General features: G+C 50.3%; 1 protein-coding gene across 2 annotated transcripts in view; it reads left to right on the top strand.

Annotated features, from left to right (window-relative positions):
• Positions 1-25,866, top strand: part of DNAI7 (dynein axonemal intermediate chain 7) — a 46,359-nt gene that overhangs the window by 18,036 nt on the left and 2,457 nt on the right. For both annotated transcript variants that reach the window (XM_048499521.1, XM_048499523.1), the window contains 8 exons: positions 1,282-1,385; positions 4,368-4,650; positions 8,391-8,499; positions 9,718-9,881; positions 12,714-12,864; positions 16,248-16,462; positions 23,764-23,934; positions 24,951-25,064. In XM_048499521.1, the coding sequence (XP_048355478.1) occupies positions 1,282-1,385; positions 4,368-4,650; positions 8,391-8,499; positions 9,718-9,881; positions 12,714-12,864; positions 16,248-16,462; positions 23,764-23,934; positions 24,951-25,064 (1,311 nt within the window). The remainder of the gene's footprint in view (positions 1-1,281; positions 1,386-4,367; positions 4,651-8,390; positions 8,500-9,717; positions 9,882-12,713; positions 12,865-16,247; positions 16,463-23,763; positions 23,935-24,950; positions 25,065-25,866) is intronic.

Genomic DNA, 25,866 nt, shown 5'->3' with positions numbered 1-25,866 from the left:
CCTCCACAAGCCGCTTTAGATCACTTGGTCGTGCTTAGGCGCACTCATATGTTTGCACTCTGAAGCAAATGGAAAGCTCTGCTCTTTATACTTGTTCACAGGCAGGATTTACAAGGGATTCCCGTGGTACTAGGGCAGTGGTGGCGAACCTTTGGCATTCCAGATGTTATGGACTACAATTCCCATCAGCCCCTGCCAGCAAGGCCAATTAGCCATGCTGGCAGGGGCTGATGGGAATTGTAGTCAATGACATCTGGAGTGCCAAAGGTTCGCCACCACGGTACTAGGGTAATGGAAGGCTGGATTTTAACTTGCGGGGATGGTACAATGAAGAGGAAACACACTTTACATGTACAGAAGCAAGCAACACGCATGGGGGGGATGTTCAGTTCTGCACACATTTTGCCCCCTCTAGTGGTTGATTCGATATCACACAGCTTTAAAACCAGCCTACCTGCCTGCTGATTCAAACGGCAGGTTTTTATGCTGGACTTATAGTTTATGCTGGACTTATACTAGAACCAGGGGGCATACATTGAAAATGCTGGGGGGAAGAATTAGGACTAAGAAAAGGAAACACTTCTTCACGCAACATGTGATTGGTGTTGGAATATGCTGCCACAGGAGGTGGGGATGGCCACTCACCTGGATAGCTTTAAAAGGGGCTTGGGCAGATTTATGGAGAAGTCGATTTATGGCTACCAATCTTGATCCTCTTTGATCTGAGATTGCAAATGCCTTAACAGTCCAGGTGCTCGGGAGCAACAGCCGCAGAAGGCCATTGCTTTCACCTCCTGCATGTGAGCTCCCAAAGGCACCTGGTGGGCCACTGCGAGTAGCAGAGAGTTGGACTAGATGGACTCTGGTCTGATCCAGCAGGCTTGTTCTTATGTTCTTATGTTGTGTGATATTGCATCAACCACTAGAGGGAGCAAAACACATACATAAATGTAACCTCCCCCCCCCCACTCGCCCACCCCAAAGAAACAGGAAAACGAGAATGTGGAAACACCCTCGTTCTAAATCTCTTGGCTTGGGCCATTTGCACACTGGGCCCCAGGCTGCCCCTGCTAAAGTATATGGAACCACTGAATGTGACGACAACTCATGAGATACGTTCAGTTTGCCTGAATCTCACAGGTAGACAGGGCAGAATTCAACGCAAGGATGCCATTTTCACTGGCAGCTCCGCGTCGACAGCCATCAGAACTTTTAGCCAAATGAAACGTGTTTTCCTTTGATTTTGTTTAATAGTTCTCTTTGTTTTGATTCTCTTTGCAGCAAGCCAGCAGTTACGCTGAATCTGAGAGTGGAAATATGGAGGTGGTCATTAAAGACAAAAATGTCACATTGTGCGTTTGGGCGAATCTCAAGAAGAACTCAAAGTACGTTATTCAAGGCGGGGGTCACCTGCGGGCCTTGGAAAAACAGCCCAATCCTACATGTGGGACTGAGCACCCTCAATACCACGTAAGAATCGCTCCCCCACCCCTGTTTTTCAAGCCTTCCAGGCTTGGAAAGTACTGGTGGGGGCAGCTGTCTCCCCCCGTCTTTTACCAAGCCCCCTGGCAGCCAGTGTGTGTGTGTGGGGGGGGGGGGGAGGGAGTAACGAACTGAGTTCATACAAAAGAATCTTCTTGAAAACAGAAATACATTTATTAAAATGGCAAGATAAATTCAGAGTCCTTGTGAGAACTGATTAGAAAAGTGCAGACAGACATCAAGAGAACTCTGGCCCAGCCTACACAGCCTAGTTCACACAGCCAACCAGGCCAGTCTGCAGTGGTGGGATCCAAAAATTTTAGTAACAGGTTCCCATGGTGGTGGGATTCAAACTATGGTGTAGCGCCAATGGGGCTGGGCAGGGCACGACGGGGGCATGGCCGGTCATTCTGGGGGGTGGGGTATTGCTTGGCGGGGTTGTGGCAAGGACGCAGCCACTGCGCCGGTCCTTGGGCAGGAAACGAATGCACGCAGGCGTAGGCTACCACGCACCTCCTGCTAGACTGCTTCAAGTTCTGCGCGCTACTGCTGAGGAGTGGAGGAGGGGTGTAACTAAGACAAAAATCACATGGCAAAATCACCAATTAGTAACCCCCTCTCGGCACACACAAATAATTAGTAACCTACTCTCGGGAACCTGTGAGAACCTGCTGGATCCCACCTCTGCCAGTCTGGGAAACACGCCAGGTAGAGATAAGACAAAACAACAGGTGTGAATAGTAACCGTTAGCATTCCAATCCCCTCTTTACAGGGTGCGAGAACTGAGAAATTTCAGGTTTGGGGTTTTTAACAACTCAAATAGTTTTTGTAATAGCCAATTAAAGCTGGTTCGTGTTGGCTTTATTCGGGTTGACCGAAAATTTTCAGGTTAAAAATACCCAAACCTGAAATTTACCGATATTTTATATCAGTGCTCAAGCCTAATTTATACCCCACCTTTTCTCTCCTGTAAGGAGACTCAAAGTGGCTTACAAGTTCCTTTCTCTTCCTCTCCCAACAACAGACACCTGGTGAGGCAAGTGGGGCTGAGAGAGTCCTGAGAGAACTGTGACTAGGCCAAGGTCGCCCAGCAGGCGTCATTTGGAGGAGTGCGGTATCCAACCTGGTTCGCCACACCGGCTCTAATTGCAACTTTATAACTGCCTAATTTGACTTTTTAACTTTAACTTAACTTAGAGATAAAGCCATCTGGACTTCTACACCCCGCCCCCCCCCGAGCAACAGAAACATCCCGTTTCCCACGGGAGAAGAAGGTGTCAGGGATAAGCCTAGTTATCTACAAAGTGTGTGAAGCCATCAAAGAACGATCAAGGAAAGAATGTCCCATTACAGCAGTGGTAACATACAGCAGGCTGAGTACATATATCTTGTAACCGCCCAGAAACGATCACCGTCCATATTTCATGTAGCACTTACATGGAGTCGGGAATGTACTTCAATCAACCAGGTGCCATTCCTGGCAAAGAGATATCTGAGAGGGGACATAATAAAGGTCTGTAAAGTTAAGCACAGGGTGGAGAGAGCTGACAAAGAGACCTCTTTCTCCCTCTCTCAAAAGACTAAAACTCAAGGGCATCCAATGAAGCTCTTTGGCAGCAGATTCAGGATAGACTAGTGGTTCTCAACCTGTGGGTCGCGACCCCTTTGGGGGTCGAACGACCCTTTCACAGGGGTCGCCTAAGACTCTCTGCATCAGTGTTCTCCATCTGTAAACTGGATAAATGTTAGGGTTGCGGGTCACCACATGATGAGGAACTGTATTAAAGGGTCGCGGCATTAGGAAGGTTGAGAACCACTGGGATAGACAAAGGGAAGTATTTCTTCATCAGCGAGTGATTACATTATGGGATTTGCTGCTGGAGAATGTAGTGATGGCAGCAGTCACAGTTGGCTTGGAAAGGGGGTTAGATAGGCTCACGTTGGACAGGTCCAGCAGCATAACGCCAAGGGGGCGTTCTGGGGGCGCAGGACGCAAGCATGCCCCGATCGCAGCTCCCCCTTGCTCCGCCCCTGGACAGGTCTATCAGTGGCTCCTTTGGTGCCTAAAGTCACGGGGACTAAAAAGAACCTCCACACTCAGATGCAATAAACTTCTGAATTCCAGTACCAGGAAGCAACATCAGGGGAAGGTTTCAGAGGAGCAGCAGTGGCGTAGGAGGTTAAGAGCTCGTGTATCTAATCTAGAGGAACCGAGTTCGATTCCCCGCTCTGCCGCCTGAGCTGTGGAGGCTTATCTGGGGAATTCAGATTAGCCTGTGCACTCCCACACACGCCAGCTGGATGACCTTGGGCTAATCACAGCTTCTCGGAGCTCTCTCGGCCCCACTTACCTCACAGGGTGTTTGTTGTGAGGGGGAGAAGGGCAAGAAGATTGTAAGCCCCTTTGAGTCTCCTGTAGGAGAGAAAGGGGGGATATAAATCCAAGCTCCTCTTCTTCCTCCTCTTCTTCCTCTTCTTCTTCTTCCTCCGCCTCTTCTTCTTCTTCTTCCTCTTCTTCCTCTTCTTCTTCTTCTTCTTCTTCTTCCTCCTCCTCCTCTTCCTCTTCTTCTTCCTCCTCCTCCTCTTCTTCTTCTTCTTCTTCCTCCTCCTCCTCCTCTTCCTCTTCCTCTTCCTCTTCCTCTTCTTCTTCCTCTTCTTCCCCTTCCCCTTCCCCTTCCCCTTCCCCTTCTTTTTCTTTTTCTTTTTCTTTTTCTTTTTCTTTTTCTTCCTCTTCCTCTTCCTCTTCCTCTTCCTCTTCTTCTTCTTCTTCTTCTTCTTCTTCTTCTTCTTCTTCTTCTGGTTGGCCACTGTGTGAGACAGGAAGCTGGACCAGATGGACCACTGCTGACGTTCCTCTCGTCTTGTTCCAATTCATCCCCACCAGGTTCAGAAACCAAACGTTCCGCGACGAAGAGAGGAATCCAATAAACCGCTTTGAGCTCCCAAAGCCGCTGGCCATCTGCGACGTCGCCGTCCGCATCTTGCACACGCATTACGACCACTTGTCCCCCCTAGAGTCTTTTCCACGGGAGCCCCCGAAGCTGCCCTTGCCAGACTACGGTCTTCCCCTCACTGTGACCGCTGAGGTGAAGGAAGCAGTCGAGGAGGACAAGGTGGCTGCAAAGTCCATGCTGGATCTCCAGAATCCGTCGATGCTAATAGTGAAGGTAAAGAGAGGTGGAGAGAAAGGACCGCGTTGCGTCTTGCGTCCGTGTCCAAACGGCGAACCTCAGTTGAGGATTTAGTAACATACAAATGTAACTGGGTAATCCGGTAGTATCCTCGATGTGGTCGGAAGGCGGATTTACCCGTCACACTTAGCGTTAAAATGGTACCGCTGGACAAATATCCGGGGACGAGGCCTCGTTGGCATTACGTACCCCAAAGGAAGTCAACCCTGAATGTAAGATGGCTGAAAAAAAGATACATGCAAGAAGGGGGTTTTTTTTGATACTATACATCGGGACGGCCAACCTATGGTGCTCCAGATGTGAATGGACTACGATTCCCATCAGTTTGATGGGAATTGTCGTCCATTAACATCTGGAGCACCATAGGTAGGCCGCCCCTGCTATACATACTTGTAATTTGTATACGGCTGTCAGACCGTCCCATGTTTTTCTTGATGGCACACCTGGAAATATCCCCCACAAATCTTCCTTTGGGCTAAATATAGCACGGGTCAAACTAGGCGTGACGACCACGAGGATGCTGCCGCCATTTTGGAGTTATTGAAAAATGCAGCGAGCATCTGATCCTGGTCGGATCTGCGGCGTGATGCTGGTGTCTTTATCGTGGCTCATTGGTAGAACGTCTGCTTTGTATGCCGTGAATCGTGTACAACGCCCTAGGTCAGGGGTCCCCAAACTTTTTAAACAGGGGGCCAGTTCACTGTCCCTCAGACGGTTGGAGGGCCGGACTAAAAAAAACTATGAACAAATTCCTATGCACAAATGATTGTAAAATGTTTGATTTCACCTTTCAGCCTTTCTGTCATGGTCTATTTTTAGAACAGTGACCAAAGTACGTCAAGTACAGGGTGGGCCCCAAATATTGTTGGGGAGGCTGTGGAATACCTTCCGCTGTTAAAAAAAAGCAGAACTTTCCCAATGAGGCATTCCATCTGACCCAGGATCAGGTATCTCCCTGGGTTCTTTCCTCCCTAGCAGCCAGCGAGCGATTCGCCAGCCTGGCTGATGCCAATGGGAGTGAGGCGGAACAGAAAGCCTGAGAGCAACACATGGAGTAGCTGAGAGGGAAGGGCGGAGCAGGCGTTGCCACTTGTAAGGTTTCCAACTCTGGGTCAGAAAATGCATGGAGATTTGGGGGTGCCATCATGTAACTGCAATCAACGGCTGTTGGGGCCAGTTCCTCCTCTCCCTCGAGCCCCCACTGCACATGAATGGAGCCATCGCTGCCATGCCTGGCGGGCCAGATAAATGCCTTCAGGGGGCCACATTTGGCCCCTGGGCTGTAGTTTGGGGACCCCTGCCCTAGGTTCAGTTCCCAGCATCTCCTGCTTAAAGGGCTGAGTGGTAGGTGATGTGAAGGTCTGTTTTGTGACAGCAGGAAAGGTGGGAAAGTCTGTTTTATGACAACAGGGCCAAACCAGATGTTACAGTGGCAATGGGTCTGACCTAGATTTCAGAATGGTATACTTTGATCTTTAGAAAGGTTGAAGCTATTGGTTTCCCTTTGGAATCACTCCTTTGGAATCACTCCTTTGGAATCACTAAGAACCAGGGGGCATTCATTGAAAATGCTGGGGGGGAAGAATTAGGACGAATAAAAGGAAACACTTCTTCACGCAACGTGTGATTGGTGTTTGGAATATGCTGCCACAGGAGGTGGGGATGGCCACTCACCTGGATAGCTTTAAAAAGGGCTTGGACAGATTTATGGAGGAGAAGTCGATCTATGGCTACCAATCTTGATCCTCCTTGATCTGAGAGTGCAAATGCCTTAGCAGACCAGGTGCTCAGGAGCAGCAGCAGCAGAAGGCCATTGCTTTCACCTCCTGCATGTGAGCTCCCAAAGGCACCTGGTGGGCCACTGCGAGTAGCAGAATGCTGGACTAGATGGACTCTGGTCTGATCCAGCAAGCTAGTTCTTATGTTCTTATGTTCTTATGCTCACAAAGGTGGAAGCCTTCAGACTAGTTAAGAATAGACTCTTGGATCTTGATTTTCATAATTTGACTCTTGCAGCCAAGACAACCTGTTCTCCGACTACATTATTAATCCCATGCGAGCGTGGAATTACGGCAGCATATCTTCGTCTGCTGATTAATCCCACCCAGAGGAGAGCCTTGGCTACTGCAAGATGTAATGTGCTGCCATCAGCTCTGCTGGAGACAAGATTCAAGAATATGGAACGTTCTAAAAGAGTTTGTTCATGTGATCTGATTACGGTTGAAACACTTGACCATTCTCTGTTTGTATGCCCCAAATACAATAAGATACGCATGAAATACCTGAATTCCATTTTCTTGCAATGTTCTCAGTGGCAAGAGTGTTATAAGATACCCAATCTCCTGAACAGCTCTGATGTGCTCTTTTGTGAAACTGTTGCAAATTTTATACTGGAAATTAGTAATTTTAACTGTATTTCTTAAACTTGTTTTGCTTTAAAATATTGTCCTGTTTTGTATGCCAATAAAGGCTTGTGTGTTGTGTGTGTGGGTCTGACCTAGAGCTGCTGTCGCCATTTTGGATACTCATTTGGCTATTTTAATACCTATGGGACCGCATCACCCCTTTACGGCCCTGGCCCAGGCCTGGTGGAATGCTCTACCTCCAGCTGTCCGGGCCCTGCGGGACCTTGGTGAGTTCCGCAGGGCCTGTAAGACTGAGCTATTCCACCGGGCCTTTGGGGGGGGCTGGCCGCGGTTTTATCACTCCCCACTGAAGCTGCCGCTTTCCATCTGGCTGGGCCCTGGTTTCCATCTTGGGTCCTACCTATCCCCTCCCTCCGCTGGCCTTTAGATCGGGCGCTTTGTTGTTTTAAACGGTATGTAACTGTAACTGTTATTTAAGTTTTAAAGTTTTAAGTTTTTAATGAATTAAGCTGCATTCTTGTATTTGAAATGTTTTGCTGATTGTTGTTTAATGTGCAGCCATTCTGTGAGCCGCCTCGAGCCCTTCGGGGGTGAGGCGGCTTATAAATCTCATAATTAATAAATAAATTAATAAATTAATAATAAATAAATAAATAAATAAATAAATAAATAAATGCCACAGGAGGGCTGTTTCACTACTTGAAAAGAATAGGGGGGTGGGGGGAGAAGAAGAGTTTGGATTTATACCCCACCTTTCACTCCTGTAAGGAGATTCAATGTGGCTTACAAACTCCTTTCCCTTCCTCTCCCCACAACAGACCCCTTGTGAGGTAGGTGGGGCTGAGAGAGTTCTGAAGAACTGTGACTGGCCCAAGGTCGCCCAGCAGGAACGTGGGAGTGTGGAAACACATCTGGGACCATCAGGCGACTATTTTTAAATGGCCAAACTCTTCTCTAAGAAGTCTTGTTTGGCTCACAGTCAGCATGGTGTAGCCAGTGTGGTGCGGTGGTTAAGAGTGGTAGACTTATCTGGAGAACCGGGTTGATTCCTCAATCCTCCACATGAGCGGCAGACTCTTATCTGGTGGACTGGATTTGTTTCCACTCTCCTGCACATGAAGCCTGATGGGGTAACCTTGTGTTGGCCACAGTTCTTTCAGAACTCCCTCAGCCCCACCTGCCTCACAAGGTGTCTGTTGTTGGGAGGGGAAGAGAAGGAGCTTGTGAGCCGCCTCGAGTCTCCTTATAGGAGAGAAAGGTGGGATATAAATCTAGACTCTTCTTCTTCTTCCTCTTCTACAGTCTTCATGCCTTTTAAAAAATATGTTTTTTCTTGTGCTTCCTACCTAGCCACCCATGAGTCCCATCTCCTCCAAAGACATGAAAGATCCAATGTTGGACGAAGTCCCGCCAGAAGTCTACGAGAAAAAATCCATGATCATCCGCTCTGCTTCCAGAGGTAGAAGAAGAGTTTGAAGAAGAGTTTGGATTTATATCCCCCCCTTTCTCTCCTGCAGGAGACTCAAAGGGGCTGACAATCTCCTTGCCCTTCCCCGCTCACAACAAACACCCTGTGAGGTAGGTGGGGCTGAGAGAACTCAGAGAAGCTGTGACTAGCCCAAGGTCACCCAGCTGACGTGTGTGGGAGTGTACAGGCTAATCTGAATTCCCCAGAGAAGCCTCCACAGCTCAGGCGGCAGAGCTGGGAATCAAACCCGGTCCCTCCAGATTAGATACATGAGCACTTAACCTCCTACGCCACTGCTGCTCCCCGTACATGTGTACTGGAAGCCCCACCCGCCCAGGGGTCCCCATCCTTGTTCAACAGGCAGGCAGTTTCTGAATTCAGAGAAACCATGTTGTCACCAACCGACAACATAGGGTATAGCCCTATAAGCCACCATGGCGTAGTGGTTAAGAGTAGGTGCACTCAAATCTGGGGAACCGGGTTTGAATCCCTGCTCTGCCACTTGAGCTGTGGAGGCCTATCTGGTGAACCAGATTAGCCAGTGCACTCCAACACACACCAACTGGGTGACCCTGGGCTAGTCACAGTTCTTCGGAGCTCGCTCAGCCCCACCCACCACACAGGGTGTTTGTTGTGAGTGGGGAAGGGAAAGGAGATTGTCAACCCCTTTGAGTCTCCTTACCGAAGAGAAAGGGGGGATATAAATCCAAACTCTTCTTCTGTATTTCCACATATATTTTTTTAAAAAATAAAAAAACAGCTGGGTTTTACTTCTCCCTCTTGGTTTTACAGCTTTTAGTGTAGTTTGGTTCATTAATTGCTGATTTTATGGACTATGTGGTTTATTTTATGGTATTGTATTGGGTACTGTTTCATCTTTTAAACAAGTTTTTTGTTGTTGTTAAAACAGTTTTATATATTGCAGTTCTGGTTGTACATCACCCCAAGCCAGACATTGGAGGGACAATGAATGAATGAATGAATGAATGAATGAATGAATGAATGAATGAATGAATGAATGAATGAATGAATGAATGAATGAATGAATGAATGAATGAATGAATGAATGAATGAATGGGCGGGCGGGCGGGTGGGTGGTTGGATGGATGGATAAATAAATAAATAAATAGCCCTCCGTCCTGTGTAAGAACTGGGCAATGCCTTTGGATTTTTAAAAATGGACCTCTTCCCCTTTGTGTCACTCTTTAGCTCAGTTCTGTGCATTGTATTTTCCTGAGATCTCGGAAATGGCACCCTTGGAAGCCTATGCTGTGGATTTGCATCAGTTCCTGCCAGTGGGAGGCGTCTACCATTTTGATGCCCTGAAGCTTCCTCCCCAAGCCAAACACGCCAGAGGGTGGACCATGGTGGAGGTAATTTAACTCTTTTGAGAAAGAGTGAGCATTTGGAAATATACAGTTCTCGGCACTGCAATTCAAGAAGGATATTGACAAGCTGGAACTGGTCCAGAGGAGGGCAACCAAAATGGTAAAAGGTCTGGAATCTGTGCCCTACGAGGAGAGACTTAGGGAGCTGGGGATGTTTAGTCTGGAGAAGAGAAGGTCAGGGGGTGACATGATAGCCATGTTTTGATATTTGAAGGGAGGCCATGTTGAAGAGAGTGCAAGCTTGTTTTCGGCTGCTCCAGAGATTAGGACATGGAGTATTGGGTTCAAGGTGCGGGAAAAGAGATTCTACCTAAATATTAGGAAGATCTTTCTAACTGTCAGGGCTGGAGGTTTTGAAACAGAGGCTGGATGAACATACGTGGGGGGTGCTTTGACTGCGTGTTCCTGCATTGCAGGGGGTTGGACTTGATGGCCCTGGGGTCTCTTCCAACTCTATGATTCTATGATACTTATTTTGTTTGCTAAATAGAATAGTTTCCTCAAACGCTGGGGTTAGTAGCGAATGACCCTGTACCATTGATGACCAAGTTTTCTTTCAAGCTCCTTATACAAATGGATAGCTCCATTGTCTGCAGAACCGTCATTGGCAACAGCTCACATGATTCTCAGTTCAGTGGGCCTTGGAAAGCTCTGAGGGATTTACATTACAGTTTTCAGAGCTCGTAGATCAGTAATAATGAGACTGTGATATATTATGATAGGAATATAAAATGGGCATAGTGTCTCATTTTATATTCCTAATATATTATGACACCCTAGGTCAGTGATGGCGAACCTATGGCACGGGTGCTGGAGGTGGCACTCAGAGCCCTCCCTCTCTGTGGCCATGCACAGAGTGCCCCCCGCAGAGTGCCCCCTACAGAGTGCCCCCCACCACATCTAGGCTGGCCTGGGCCGCTGGGCTCGATTATTAGCATTAAACCTAAGACCTAGTTTTGGGGAAGCAGTGTAGGTAACCCTGTTAAGCGCTGTTAAACCCCACTGATTTTCATGCAAAGAACTACAGCGCGATCCTTTACCTGGAAGTAAGCTCAGTTGCTGGCAATGGGGCTTGCTTCTGAGTAAACCCTCCTAGGGTTGTGATTCACCCATTGGAAGAGTTGCACGATTGCTCAAAGCAAAGCCACCGACTACCACCAAGCTTACTCCCGAGTAACGCACGCCTCGGAGCCAACTGTTTTTTCTAAACTAAAACCTCAGTATTCAGGTTAAATTGCCATGTTGGCACTTTGCGATAAATAAGAGGGTCTTGGGTTGCAATTTGGGCACTCGGTCTCGAAAAGGTTCGCCATCACTGTCCTAGGTTCTTGGGAAGAACCAAACGCATATGATGATCAACTCTGGCTGAAGATTTGATGGCTGTGATTTCATATTAATAATAATAATAATAAATTCCTCTCCCGCCCTTTCTTAACGAAGTCAAGCTCAGGGCAGCTAATGATAACAACAACAAATTATGTGACTGATTGCGAAGAATCCTGAGAATTGTAGCTTGGGGGAGGGCACTGATAGTCCTCCATGCATAGAACTACAGTTCCCAACATTCTCTGGGAACAGGAAATGACCTCGGGGTCAATTACCACCGCCATGTAGTTATGCCATCAAATGCTGTAGAACACAGGTGTTATGGACTACAGTTCCCATCATTCCCTGTCATCATCATTCTGGCAGGGGATGATGAGAACTGTAGTCCATAACATTTGGAGGGCCGCGAGTTTGACACCTATGCTTTAGAAGCAAAACAGCTGCTCTTGCATCACTTTTCTGTGCTGTACTCTTCATTTAAGAAATGAATCATAATAACATCAGTAATAATCTCGCCAGGGTTATATTCGTGCAGTGAACTAGAGAAAGGTCTGCGTCCTTGGAGAAGTCAGACAGCCACTGAGTTTCAGAAGGCAATTTCTCACAGGCACGCTCTTAGCGCAGTGGCCGGAATGTCCAGTGAGGCTATCCCAGATACGAAACCTTGATGTCAGTTTCCACCTTTTAACCTGAACTGTTCTCACACCAACCAGGTCACGTAGACTATTTTGGTAGAAGAATAACAACAGCTCCTTCCACACACACAGAATAATGCACTTCCAATCCACTTTCAATGCCCTTTGCAGCTGGATTTTACTGTGTGGAATAGCAAGATCCACTTGCAGACAATTGTGAAAGTGGATTGAAAGTGCATTATTCTGCATGTGCGGAAGGGGCCTATGACTGAGTTTTCGAGAAAAGATACTAAATCAGCACCGACCCTTGCGTTAAAGTCCCCCACTAGTAGGATTTCACTAGAAGGACAGTTAGATTCAAGTTCCTCCAAAATGGAGGATAGACTATCCATAAATCATCTAGGGCAGTGGTGGCGAACCTTTGGCACTCCAGATGTTATGGTCTACAATTCAGCATGGCAGGGGCTGATGGGAATTGCAGTCCATAACATCTGGAGTGCCAAAGGTTCGCCACCACGGATCTAGGGGGTGCTTATACCGAGTGTTAATTTCAACCCAAGTCATCCTAGCCCTTGTCACACTCTCTAACCATTTACTGTTTTGATCTCCCAATAAATTTTGCTACATGAAACAAATTTTAATGGGGGGGGGGCGGCGCTGACCACTGTTTTTGCTGATAAGCTTCTGAGAGATTTGGGCCTATGTGAACCAGCCGAAATTCTGCACAGGGCTGATTCGGTCTACCTTTTCGGACGGTGTGCCGAATTTTTGAACAGAATAAGCGAAGAATCAAAAACAAGAGGGAGGAAACAGTTTAAACAAAATCCATTTTGCGCATTTCTTCTCTTCACTCAAGGTGCTGGATACCGGTTTGGAGACCTATCCCTACGCTGCGCTTTGCGAAGAATCTGAGGATGCCTCTCAATACTTTGTAGGACTCACTGTCCGCCTTCTTGACGACGTGATTTTCTTTGAAGAGCCTCTGATTGCGAGATGGGACCCCAAAGGTCAGACATGGCTGACTAGGTCATGGAAAACAAGTTGCTCTTCTGTCATGAGCCTAGTTGTGTTAATGTAGGAAACATTTCTTCACGCAACGTGTGATTGGTGTTTGGAATATGCTGCCACAGGAGGTGGTGATGGCCACTAACCTGGATAGCTTTAAAAAGGGCTTGGACAGATTGATGGAGGAGGAGTCGATCTATGGCTACCAATCTTGATCTTCCTTGATCTCAGATTGCAAATGCCTTAGCAGACCAGGTGCTTGGGAGCAGCAGTAGCAGCAGAAGGCCATTGCTTTCACATCCTGCATGTGAGCTCCCAAAGGTATCTGGTGGGCCACTGCGAGTAGCAGAGTGCTGGACTAGATGGACTCTGGTCTGATCCAGCAGGCTCTTTCTTATGCTCTTAGGGGTGTTTTCCCCTCAATTTGCACCCCACAACCTTCACAGTACGTTTCCCCTGGTACCTCCCTCAGCCAGGTCTGAGGCCCCTTCCACACATTCAGAATAATGCACTTTCAATGCACTTTTGCAGCTGGGCGGAATAGCAAAATCCACTTGCAGACAATTGTGAAAGTGGATTGAAAGTGCATTATTCTGCATGTGTGGAAGGGGCCTGAGACTGGAAATGAGCCCAAATCGGCACGAATGGAAAAGAATCTGCAGACTAGAAAAGGGCTACTATTTTTATTTTTAAATAGTTTATTTAATTGGGCTGTTGTGGGTTTTCTAGGCTGTGTGACCACAGTTTGGTTGTTTTTGCCTGTAACGTTTGCCTGTAATCTATGGCTGGCGTCTCCAAAATTGAGATGTGTTTTTTTTTTCTTACTTTGGCTGTTTCTGCACGGCCAGAGCAGTGGGGATGCATTGGCATGGTTCATGCTGATGCAAGCCCCGGGGCCGTTCGCATGAACGGCCCCGCTGGCTGCGCAGCTGGAGGAGCAGGCTCCGCATGGCCGCGCAGGCCGCCAAACACCTCCTTACCTCCTCCTGGCTTCCATCATTCTGTGGAGGCCAGGGGACGAACCCCCATGGCCAGAGCGATGACTGCAGGGACGGAGGCCAGGAGGCGTGTCCCCTGGCCTCCACACAGCGACAGAAGCCAGGAGGAGGTAAGAAGGCATTTGGGGCTGGCGCCTTCCACCCGCTGCCATTTGTTCAGCACCGAATGGAAGCCGGCATATTCCAAAAACCTCGCTCCCCGAGCGAGGTTGGAATACGTTGTTTTTGGGGGGAAAGAGCTGAGCTGCATCGTTTTGGCAGCACTGCCTGTGTGAATCCCCCCCCCCCGATGTTTTACCGGGCCAGAATCGGTGATCAACGGAATCGTGCAGAACGGGCCCATGACAAACCTCTGAAAATGGCAGCTGGAGATGCGGGTAAAACGTTATGAGCGAAAACTACCACACAGCCCAAAATACCCACAGCAGCTAGTTGATTCTGGCTGTGAAAGCTTTCGATGGTGCAGTTTATTTAATTTGTTTAAATTACACTTTTCTTCCCAATAGGGCATCAGAGCAGTTTACATAATTTCTCCTTCCTGCCTTAATCCTCACAACAACCCTGTGAGGTGGGTTAGGCTGAAAGGGTGTGTCTAGCTCAAGGCCAGCCAACGATCTTTCATAGTGCGAGTGGAGACTCTAACCTGGGTCTCCCAGAGCCTTTTCCAATGCTCGCTCGCTCGCTCGCTCAGTCAGTCAGTCAGTCAGTCAGTCAGTCAGTCAGTCAGTCAGTCAGTCAGTCAGTCAGTCAGTCAGTCAGTCAGTCAGTCAGTCAGTCAGTCAGTCAGTCAGACCAACCCTTATTAGGCATCAGTAGTACACACTGGGTAATAGACCCAGACAGTTGAACCCTATTAGTTCATTAATACATTAGTTAGAAATTCAGCCACCTGCTCTATTAACTCAGCTGACCGACTGTCCAAAAGAAAACGTACCCAGTGCTCTGACCACTATACCACAACATCTCTTAAGAACATAAGAACATAAGAACTAGCCTGCTGGATCAGACCAGAGTCCATCTAGTCCAGCACTCTGCTACTCGCAGTGGCCCAACAGGTGTCTTTGGGAGCTCACGTGCAGGATGTGAAAGCAAGGGCCTTCTGCTGCTGCTGCTGCTGCTCCCGAACACCTGGTCTGCTAAGGCATTTGCAATCTCAGATCAAGGAGGATCAAGATTGGTAGCCATAGATCGACTTCTCCTCCATAAATCTGTCCAAGCCCCTTTTAAAGCTATCCAGGTTAGTGGCCATCACCACCTCCTGTGGCAGCATATTCCAAACACCAATCACACGTTGCGTGAAGAAGTGTTTCCCTTTATTAGTCCTAATTCTTCCCCCCAGCATTTTCAATGTATGCCCCCTGGTTCTAGTATTGTGAGAAAAAGAAAAAAATTTCTCTCTGTCCACATTTTCTACCCCATGCATAATTTTATAGACTTCAATCATATCCCCCCTCAGACGTCTCCTCTCCAAACTAAAGAGTCCCAAACGCTGCAGCCTCTCCTCATAAGGAAGGTGCTCCAGTCCCTCAATCATCCTCGTTGCCCTTCTCTGCACTTTTTCTATCTCTTCGATATCCTTTTTGAGATGTGGCGACCAGAACTGAACACAGTACTCCAAGTGTGGTCGCACCACGGCTTTATATAAGGGCATGACAATCCTTGCAGTTTTAAGCATCACCAGCTCCTTTGCAAATGCCTCTCCTTGCCCTGCGTAACCCTCAGACATGCCTAAGAAACACATCTTCGCCAACGTAAAGCGCAGTTCCTTCTTAATGCAACGAACTTGCAGGGTCAAGCAAGAAACTTTCCAAATTACTAAAAGCGCGCTCGCCTCCCGACCAAGTCTGATAATGTCATGGCTTCTTCCGAGCAAGTTTGGATCCTGGGGTAGCGTGGTGGCACTTAGCCACTGAGATCCCCCCATTGCCTCCCCCGAAGTCTCTCCTGGCACCTACTTTAGAACCAAGCCAAAACATTTATTTTCTTTTTTAAACTGAGTTTCCAATTTAGGTATTCCATTGTTTTAACGCCTTTAAAAAAAATAGTCCACATCTAGCATACATACTTTTAAAAATTAAAATGATGTGAGGCTGATACATCTGTTGGGTTGCTAGTCGTGATTACATATTTTAAAATGAGTTTATCGTATTGTTTTTCCTTTGTGAATCACTCCGAGCAGGCTTCCAGAGAGTCAGCATCTGCAAGCGTCTAACCCCCCCTCCTCCCGCATTTAAAAAGAGCCAAAAGCTCAAAATTTGCCAGCCGTTTGTCTGGTTTCCCACAAAGCCCTTACAGAAAATGAAGGTCTCCGTTGGATCCGTGAGAATGTAATGCTTTCCTCCGCCTGCTGACAGACAACCTTTTCCTTTCTGTCCCTCACCGCCCAGGCAACTTCTGGCGAACGGATGCGATTGGGGACGTGGTCTACGACATGACGGACAAGGAAGTCTCTTTCAAGATGAGCAACTTCAGCACCGTCGCGTTGATGCAAGAGGCGCATCTCAACATGCCTTACCAGTCGTGGGAACTCCGGCCCCACGGTCCTGACCAAGCCGTCCTCATAGTTGTCACCACCTTTGCCGAAGTACAGATTCAAATCCAGGTACGCCCGTGTAGTCGTACCCACGAGGTCCCAATGAAGAGACGAGACGCGGAGATTTCATCTGGTGGAGAGAGCCAGCAAGCAGGAAATGCGGGATCCCGTGATCCTGGCAACTCTGCCGTGCACTCGCCCCTCACACCTTTTATTAGGGTTTCAATGGGGGCGTGTAAAAGGGGTCAGGCAGGCGGGAGAACGGGAGGTCGGGAGAGCGGGAGATCATCATGTGATGCATGATCTCATCGGGCTGCTACGTGCGGGAGGAAGCATCCATGTCTGGTTCTAATCTTCACCTGAGGGCAGGAGCCTTTGTGTCCCTTTGTGTGGCCAGGACACCCACAGTGACCGCTTGAGCCAGAGCAGTTCATGACCCGTGACTCATGGGGAGGCACGGGGGTTGGGGAAGCGTGTGCGCCGGAGAATGGCCGTAGCTGGCACCGGCATGCCTAGCTCACTTCCTACAGTTCTACTAGGTGCTTGGGCTCACCCCACCACATCTCCCCGTTTCTTATATTTTAGGAAAGAAGCCGAATCAGTTGGGAGCGAATTTGGGGGGATGCTTACTCCCGAGGGACTTGCTCAAGCTGGCTGAGCTATTTAGTGCAGCATGAGGACCTGGATTTAGTAAGTAGGGGAAAGTCAAAGGGAACTTTCTTACAAATGTTATAAGAGCAAAGGCAGATTCACACACTGAACAAGGCCAAAGATCCTTTAACAAGACATACAATCAAACCAATGAAAAGAATTGTACAATAGTACTTAACCATCCCCCCGGCATTAGCTCCAAAGGGCTGACCACTGAAAGTGAAACAACACATGCGTATTTCAGATTAGATACAACATCTTGAAACTCACGAACTTTCATATATGAATCAAATAGGAATTATCAGAGAGATTAAAGCAAGCACCTATTATCTTACATTCTCCCACAACCTTGGTGATGCAGTAATAACAAATAATCAATAATAGCAACACGATTATCTAGGATGGCTTGGCGAAGTTCTTGTTGCTTTCGGAGGCCAGAGCATCCAGAAGTAGAGGTGGGAGTAATGGACTTCGCAAGGGCACAGGCCAGCTGGCCAATAGTCTTAGTGTTTATAGGTGGCGAGTCCGGGGACTCCCACCAGGGAGGTCGCGAGGGAAACATACTCGGCTTTGGAAAGGGCGACCGCGTCGCTCCGGCAGGAAGGGTCGAGGGAAAGAGCGGAGCGGCGACGGCGTTTGGGCTCCCGGGGTGGAGCCTGAGGCAGGACGATGGTAAGACGGCTAAGGCAACAAAGAGTTCCGGCAGAAAGGCGAGCGGGAATGTAGTTGAAGGTTCTCTCCCCGCAAGTCCAGAACCAGCCTTTAGGGAGGAGGATGTTCCCATATATGGGGGGAATGTCCTCAACATGCGTGCAGTTCCAGTTGGCCGAGCCGGTGACTGGGCTCTGGCCAGTTTCCTGTCCCGCCACATTAGCAATGCGGGCGCAAGTGTTGGACTCATGGTTGGCGACGGTTTGGGTGATGAGAGAGAGCGCGCCAGCGGGGAGGGTTTGAACAACGGGTCCCCAATCGGCGCTCATGGAGTACCGGATGGACAAGGCGTTCATGAAAGGGCTCAGGCCTGACTCTTCCAGGAAATCTCCAGGGGCCTTGCAGACAGGGAGTAGGCAGGAGCTTAGCAAGCTTCCCACTCCGAGATACTGGCCCAGGCAGAAGGATGAGACGTTGGCAGCGGCAGCGAACCGCTCCCAGATGTTGACTTGGTTGATCTCCAAAAGGGGGTGATTGAGCGTCACCGGCAAGAGGCAGCAGAGCAGGCAGATGATGGTGACTGCAGAGTTTGCAGTGATGATCGCAAAGATGGCAGCGCAGAGACCCTCGGGTGTCTCGGGGCAGCCTTGCTGTTGCAGCAGCTCTCGAGCCCGGCCGGTCGTTGCCTTGACGTCTCCCCAAGTCATCTGGGTCCTCAAGCCGTTCTGGCGCTGGCGGCGGTTCCGTCGGGGTCGCGGGACCGGATCTTCCAGGGAGATCCGCTCCATCTCCGGGATCGGGTTGGTTTCCTTCTGGTGCCATTCCATGGGTTGGTTGGACATGGCTAAGCTGGGAATCCACTGGGGACCTGTAGGAAAGAGGGATTGAAGCATACCCCCTTCCCCAGGTTATGAGGGGGGGGGTCAACCCGCCAAGCTTGGTCTTGGCTCAGGTGGGAGTGGGCCTGAGAGCAGGTTCAAATTGTTCAATTTCAATTCTGCAGGGGGGGCAGGCCATGGAGGCCCCACCTACTCCCCTTTCTTTAGTTTGTTTGGGCATGGGACAGGGGGTACGAAGGGCAGGCAACTCCCATGTGGAGTTGGCTTCAAAGACATCATCAGGATGCGTCGGAGCAACGGCCCGAGCCCCTAGAGAGCGGGGGCGAGTGGACCATCAGGGGATTGTGGGTATGCATATCTAATTTGTAGGACAAAAGGACTTTGGGGGTGTGTTCAGAGAAGGGGATGCGTCAGAAGAGCAAGACAATCAGGTCTTTGGGACAAAGGACTGGGGGAGGTTCCACCCTGGGGCAGATATACTTACCTTGATCGCAGGGGTTGAGGCAGGCATGGCGTTCAGAATTTGGAATCGAATTTGAGTATCTTGGGGAAATGCCGCCCGCCGAAACCACTCCTTAAGGGGCGGTTTCGGCTAAGCGCCTGGCCTTTAACATTGTACTGATATAGCTGCCAGGCGCTGGGCAACCACAAGCCGAACAGGCTTGTGAGTGAACTGGTGCGGCAGCCCCTTTTTTAACCTGGGGCCTGTCCTGGTAGTGCTGCGGTACCAGGATGGGCCCAGATTTCAATCCAGGGAGGGCCAGTCAGCCAATTGGCCCTCCCGCCTTTGCTGGTTGAAAAAATAAAACAAGGTGAGAGAGAGAAAGAGGGTGTTCCAGAGCGAGGGCTCTGGGGTGGAGGTAGAAAACACAGTCGGAGCTGGGGGTTAGGGATCTCAACGTGGCCAGCTGTTATCTGTTCTTCTTCTGGGTAGCGGCCATGGCGGGAGTGGATTTATCCATCCCAGACTAGAGTCGTCTTTACTTGACTCATGAGATCCCTTCCCCATAAGTTAACATGGATATCCAAAGCTTGATGGGAAGCCCGGGACTGTGAGAGCTGCCGCTCGAGCCCTGGACTGCGGACTGTGTGTGGCCAGGCGAGAGTGCTCCGTCTCGTGGTCTGTTTCCCACCCACCCTCAAATCGCTTGCGGGCAAGAGTCACCGATTCGAAGCCACACTGATCAGGCCACTGCGGCTGCTCCTGATAGGCTTGGTTACAGTCGGCGCCCGGTGTCCCTAACAAGTCCCTTGAATGGACACCCCTCTAAAAGTGAGCTCCAGGTATGGGGCGGGGAGGCTGCCGATGGGCGTTTCTACCGCCGCTTCACCCGGTGGTGCCAGCGCTTTGTGCCCCGATGGCGATCTGGGCTCCATTGGCCTTTATTGAATCGGCGGCAGGCAGCATGTGGGAGCAGGAGGATCAGCTGTCGCGCAGCTGGTTTCCACTGGGCAACTTTCCCCTGCGGGATGTTTGTCCACACACCTGAGAATGTGAGCGAAGCTCCTTGGTGTGTAAGAGTCAATGACTCCCGGAGCGACAAACAGTCCCTACTGCTCAGCGGCCCGGAGGCTTTGGAGCAAAATTAACCCGGCGGCCTCTGGGGGGGATGGGATGCAGCTGTACTGGAGTGGGAACAGCGAGGATCTCATTGGGAAACTTGAGGGAAAGAAGGCTGGGTGCAGGAGAGGGAGATACGCTGGGAGGAGGTGGCTTGGGTTTGAGCCTTGGTTCTCAGGGCTGGTTTTAGTACTCTCCTCCCATTGTGGTCCCTGGGCTGGGGAGGCCCGGGTAGGAGTTTCCCGATGGGCACTCGTTCCTCCAGTGAAAGCCCTCCCGGCATCGGGGGCATTTGGTCCTGGGCTTTCCCGGGGGCCTTCGCCTCCCGGGGGAGAACCCCCCCTCCACGTCGGGGTTGTAAGCCCCCACGGGCGACCTACAATCCCCTCCCGGAAGTGTCCCCGCTTGCCGCGGTTGAAGCACTGCGTCACCGGGGCTGTCCCCGGGTGGTGGAGAAGTGCCTGCGGCTAGGAGGCTGGCCTGATGGGCGAGGAAGATCCAGTGATATCCTGGCAAGCACTGTAAGCATGTCGGCCAGCTTCGGGGTTCTTCCCTAAGCCCGTGATAAGCCCTCTGACACTCAGCGGAGGTGTTCTCTTTGGCTGAGCATGAGGAGCTTTCGTGTTGGGCTGCGTCGTTGTCCAACTTGTCTCTGCAGGGCCTCCTGGAGCCTGTTCAGGGAATTCAGCGTAAGGCTCCTGAGGCTTCATGCGAGCAGTTGGAAAAAAAAGCTCTGGGTTGGCTGTCCGGCAGCCGGCACTCACCTAAGCGCCTTGGGAGGTGCAGTCAGAGAGAGCAACCCAAGGGTGGCCTCCGGCAGAAGGAGCCGATCTGTGTGTCGCGTCCGGGAAGGGCAAAACGCCCGCAGCCATAGAGCTGCCGCGGCAGTATAAGCGCCCAGCCAGAGGCTGCCCCTCTGCTTATGCGTTGTTGGCGGGCAGGCCGGCTTTCCCAAACAACAAGTGCGCCCGGGGTTCTAAGAGCATGTGAAAAGTGGTTTTCCAGTCCTCCGGAACCATTACGTGATTCCGCTGTGAGCGGCTTCCAACATGCCTCTCACGCATAGGGGCTGGTGATCCCCGGTCCCGTATTGCCTTGCAGGGCTCAGTAAGGCCGTTATAGCCTATGGGGCGATACTCAGCGACCCGTTGGGCCGGCGGCTGTCCTCCCGCGTGTGGTCAGTGTAGTGGGCTGGAGCAGGCGGCGAGGAGGTGCGGCATTGGGTCTTTCCGTCAGGGTTTCCTTCCTCTGCAGATCGTGGAGTAATGCGGCTCTGCCTAGAGTTTTGAAACTTCAGCGCCATTACGTGGCATGTGGCCGGAGGTCGCGGTGGCGCTTCCAGAAATGGGAGGGGGAAGCGGAGCAGAAGGCGGAACAGAAGGAGGAGAGAAGCTGGCGGGGCCGTATTAAGAGCACCCGCGGGCGAGGGAGGTTTGAAGCGGAGAAGGACGAAGGCGTCCTGCTTAGGTGGATAGAAAGTTCCAGGCTTGAGAATTGTAGGTGAAAGATCAAAGGAGGGAGATCCATGGCAAAGACACCATGGCCACCTGCAAGGCTGATGGCGACCTAACTTACTGTCTCCGTCAGTAGCTTAGCGACACTTCGACGCACCCTTGAGGCTCTCTGTGCAGAAGAGTGTAGCCGATGTTTTCCCAGTCCGCCCTTAAGATTGAATGTTCCCCACTTCTGGGTACCATGGACATTGCCACCTATCAATCTCCCTCAACCAATTCGGCGCAGCTCCCTCTCTTCTTGGGAGACCCTGCGGCGTTTTAAGCTAAGCTTTCAGTTCGCTAGCGTGCTTGTCCAAAAGCCGTTAGCTTTACAAGCGCCCATGCTTACCGGTGGATTACGATCCAGGCGAGAGAGTGTCCGAGAACGCGAATCCCTGGATCGCCCGATCCAGCCCGGTGGCCGATTGGTACCAGCCACTTTCCCAGGCGGACGGTAAGAATCACGGCGGAGGTTCCCGAGGATTCCCGGGTTTTGGCACCAGCTTGTGAGTGCGTACCCACGAGGTCCCCAATGAAAGAGGCGAGACGCGGAGATTTCATCTGGTGGAGAAGAGCCAGCAAGCAGGAAATCGCGGGGATCCCGTGATCCCTGGCTGGCGAAGCTCTGCCGATGCGCTTCGCCCCTCACACCTGCCCCATTAGGGTTTCAATGGGGGCGTGTAAAAGGGGTCGGGCAGGCGGGAGAACGGGAGGTCGGGAGATCGGGAGATCATCATGTGATGCATGATCTCATCGGGCTGCTACGTGCGGGAGGAAGCATCCATGTCTGGTTCTAATCTTCACCTGAGGGCAGGAGCCTTTGTGTCCCTTTGTGTGGGACACCTGGTGACCGCGAGTCAGGCAGTTCATGACCCGTGACTCATGGGGGAGCGGGGGTTGGGGGAGCGTGTGTGCCTGGAAGGCCGTAGCCGGCACTGGCATGCCTGGCGCTCCTTCTACGGTTCTGCTGGGTTCGCGGGCTCACCCCTACAGCCCGCCTGTTCTGCATCACGCACGCTCGCTCGAGCATCCCTCTTCCAAGAAAGGACTGCAGGCTCAAACCGTTTTCATCTTCAAGATTTGAACAAGCTTCTAAAACAGCCAGTGGCGTACTGCCCATGGGGACAGGGGAGGTCAATTGACCCCAGGCACAATGGTGGGGGTGAGTGCAAAATCACCCCACCCCCTACTCCCCTGCACGAGCTGGGCTGGCCTGGGGGAGACACCTAAAGACAGAGCCGGCCTGCTGCCAGGAGCCGGCCAGCTGCCGCTGCACCTGTCCAAGCCGCCTCCTTCCCTTCCCAGGCCCTCGGGGGCACTGCCAGTCTACGGCAGTGTCCGTCCGAGCCGCCTCTGCCCCGAGCCCCACCCTGAGCGTGGGGGGGGGCATGAGCGGGCACCTGGAGCAGGTGTTGTCCTCGGGCCATTTACCCCGATACACCTCTGAAAGCAGCCATTGAAAACTGAGGCTTTTCACAGCTCTGGCGTACGTTCGGATTCCTCACTCCCCGTCACGGGGATGGCACTGATGCACAGTGTGAAAAATACCACGAGCGGGTGTCAGTGCTGCTGTGTGAAGTTGCACATGAAAATGATCTTTGCAGCCCGATCCTCTCAAGGCACTGAGCATGCCAGCTGTTTGGGCTCTGCTGGCCCAGCAACGGCTTACGAAACTGTGGTAAAGAATGGGAAATCCTGCCCTTCCCTTTTTATTTTGCCTTTGTGCATGCATCATTTGGATGTACCACACTACTCTGCATTGGTCAGACCTCACTTAGATTGCTGTGTTCAGTTCTGGGCACTGCAATTTAAGAAGGATATTGACAAGCTGGAACGGGTTCAGAGGAGGGCAACCAAAATGGTAAAAGGTCTGGAATCCTCGCCCTACGGGGAGAGACTTAGGGAGCTGGGGATGTTTAGTCTGGAGAAGCAAAGGTTAAGGGGGGACATGATAGCTATGTTTAAATATTTGACGGGATGCCATGTCAAAGAGGGAGCAGGCTTGTTTTCTGCTGCCTCAGAGACTAGGCAACAGTTTCTCTAGTTTTACTGCAGCAGCAAAGCGCACATGTAGTTTTTAACTCTGACTGGGGAAAAATGCAGTTTAGCAGTTTAAGAAGCAAAGTTTAAAGATGCTCAGCTTCTCAGCTGGCCTTCTGTTGCTTTTGGGAACAGAAAAACCAATGCATGCTAATATCGGTCAGCACAATGGAGGACGCCGATCTCCTTGGCAACCTGCGAGGCATATGGATGCCTCCGCTGGCCCTCACCATTGCTTTGAAGCAGGCCGGAATGAACATCTTCCCAGCCGAACACTCGTCGAAATACGTCAGCCTGAACCGAAAAGTAAGTCTGGCCAACTACGGTCATTTGTTTTGACGTAGTGAAATTCCTTTGGTGTAGGTGGAGGACAACCAGCTATCCAGGAGCTACGGGTATAGGAATTACAACTTTACCCGGTTTGCCCAACGGGGAGGGGACGTTATACCTTATTGCCGGATTTCGAAAGCTAAAAACAACACAGGGTTGCCGAATTGTCGAAAATTTCATTACGATTGGGGCTATATGGATCCTGCCGAATTGTCGAAAATTTCATTACGATTGGGGCTACATGGATCCTGCCGAATTGTCGAAAATTTTATTATGATTGGGGCTACATGGATCCTGCCGAATTGTCGAAAATTTCATTATGATTGGGGCTACATGGATCCTGCCGAATTGTCGAAAATTTCATTACGATTGGGGCTATATGGATCCCAGGCAGCGTATGTTACTGTAGAGCAGTGATTTTCACCTTTCCTGATTTGCGGTCTCAGGAGCAAATGTATGAACTCCAAGTGAAAGAGTAGAAGGGGAGGGAGCTACGGAGTGTTCAATACTTGAGGTGGTTTGCCATTGCCTGCTTCTGTGTAGCGATCCTGCACTTCCTGGGTGGTCTCCCATCCAAGTACTAACCAGGGCTAACCCTGCTTAGCTTCTGAGAACTGGTGAAATCAAGGTGGCCTAGGCCAGGGGTCTGCAACCTGCGGCTCTCCAAATGTTCATGGACTACAATTCCCAATTGGCCATGCTGGCAGGGGCTGATGGCATTTGTAGTCCACGAACATCTGGAGAGCCGCAGGTTGCAGATCCCTGGCCTAGGCCATCCAGGTCAGAGCTGCTTTGGATGTTGACATTACAATCTGCTGGTCTACTGGGGTTTTTTTTTTGAGGGGGGGTATGCCAGCAGTTGTTTCCTTGACCTGAGACAATCCAGTGAAACCGTGCAAGAGCTTCCTGCCCTTTGGAATCAGGACTAAGACACCGCCGTTTGGCAGAGCTGCTCACTAACCTCGTTTCCTGCTGATTTACCTTGCTTGCAGACCCTTGATATGGAACTCATCTGCTACCAGCAGATGGCGCTTGTCGCCTCAGCTTTTGCCTTCGGCTGGAGCAAGTGGAACTGGCATTGTGGAGAAGATCAAATTGTCTTCAAGGTGAGCAGATCAAATTGTCTTTAAGGTGAGAGGATCAGGCACGTGCCCCAGCATTGTCTGCCACAGTTCACCCTTAGGAGTCTGAAAGCGTAGGGCTTTGCTTGTTTTCCTCTCCCCAACACACTTTCGTCTGTGCTGAGCCCACTTTATCCCTACCTAGCAATACCTTAATCTGGAACTTGCAAACTGGCTGCTTAGGCCTACTGTGTTTCTGCCCTTCCCTTCCCAAAAAGCACAGCGCAGCATGCCTATGAGCTCTCATATTGTGCTTACTATACCGCTTCCCACAGAAAGATGATAGTTCGGTCAGCTGAGGTGCAGGAATTGAGAAAATGGTATGCTTCCGCATTCGGATATAGTCCCAAACAAATAAGAGAATTATCATTCATTTTTACGTGCCGCCTTTGTTCAAACCAGATTAGAGTCCACTGCTCTTAGCTACAAAAGCACGATTTTGGAAGCTACCTTGGGGGTATGTTGTGGAGAAAAACAGGATAAATATCTAAATCAAACTTATTAAGATTGTTGGAGTTCCCACATTTTTTTTTTAAAATCACAATATAATGGAGAGCCAGGTTTGATTCCCCACTCCTCCACGTGAGCGGCGGACACTAATTTGGTGTATTGGATTTGTTTCCTCACATGAAGGCTGCTGGGCAACCTTGGGCCAATCACAGTCATCTCAGAACTCTCCTAAACCCACTGACCTCACAAGGTAACTATTATGCGGAGAGAAAGGGGATGTGATTGCAAAGGAGATGGGGCTGAGAGAGTAGGGAGAGAACTGTGATAGGTCCAAGGT

This window comes from Sphaerodactylus townsendi, linkage group LG06 (genome assembly GCF_021028975.2).
Source record: "Sphaerodactylus townsendi isolate TG3544 linkage group LG06, MPM_Stown_v2.3, whole genome shotgun sequence".
NCBI lineage: Eukaryota > Metazoa > Chordata > Lepidosauria > Squamata > Sphaerodactylidae > Sphaerodactylus > Sphaerodactylus townsendi.
This window is presented reverse-complemented; position numbering and strand designations above follow the sequence as displayed.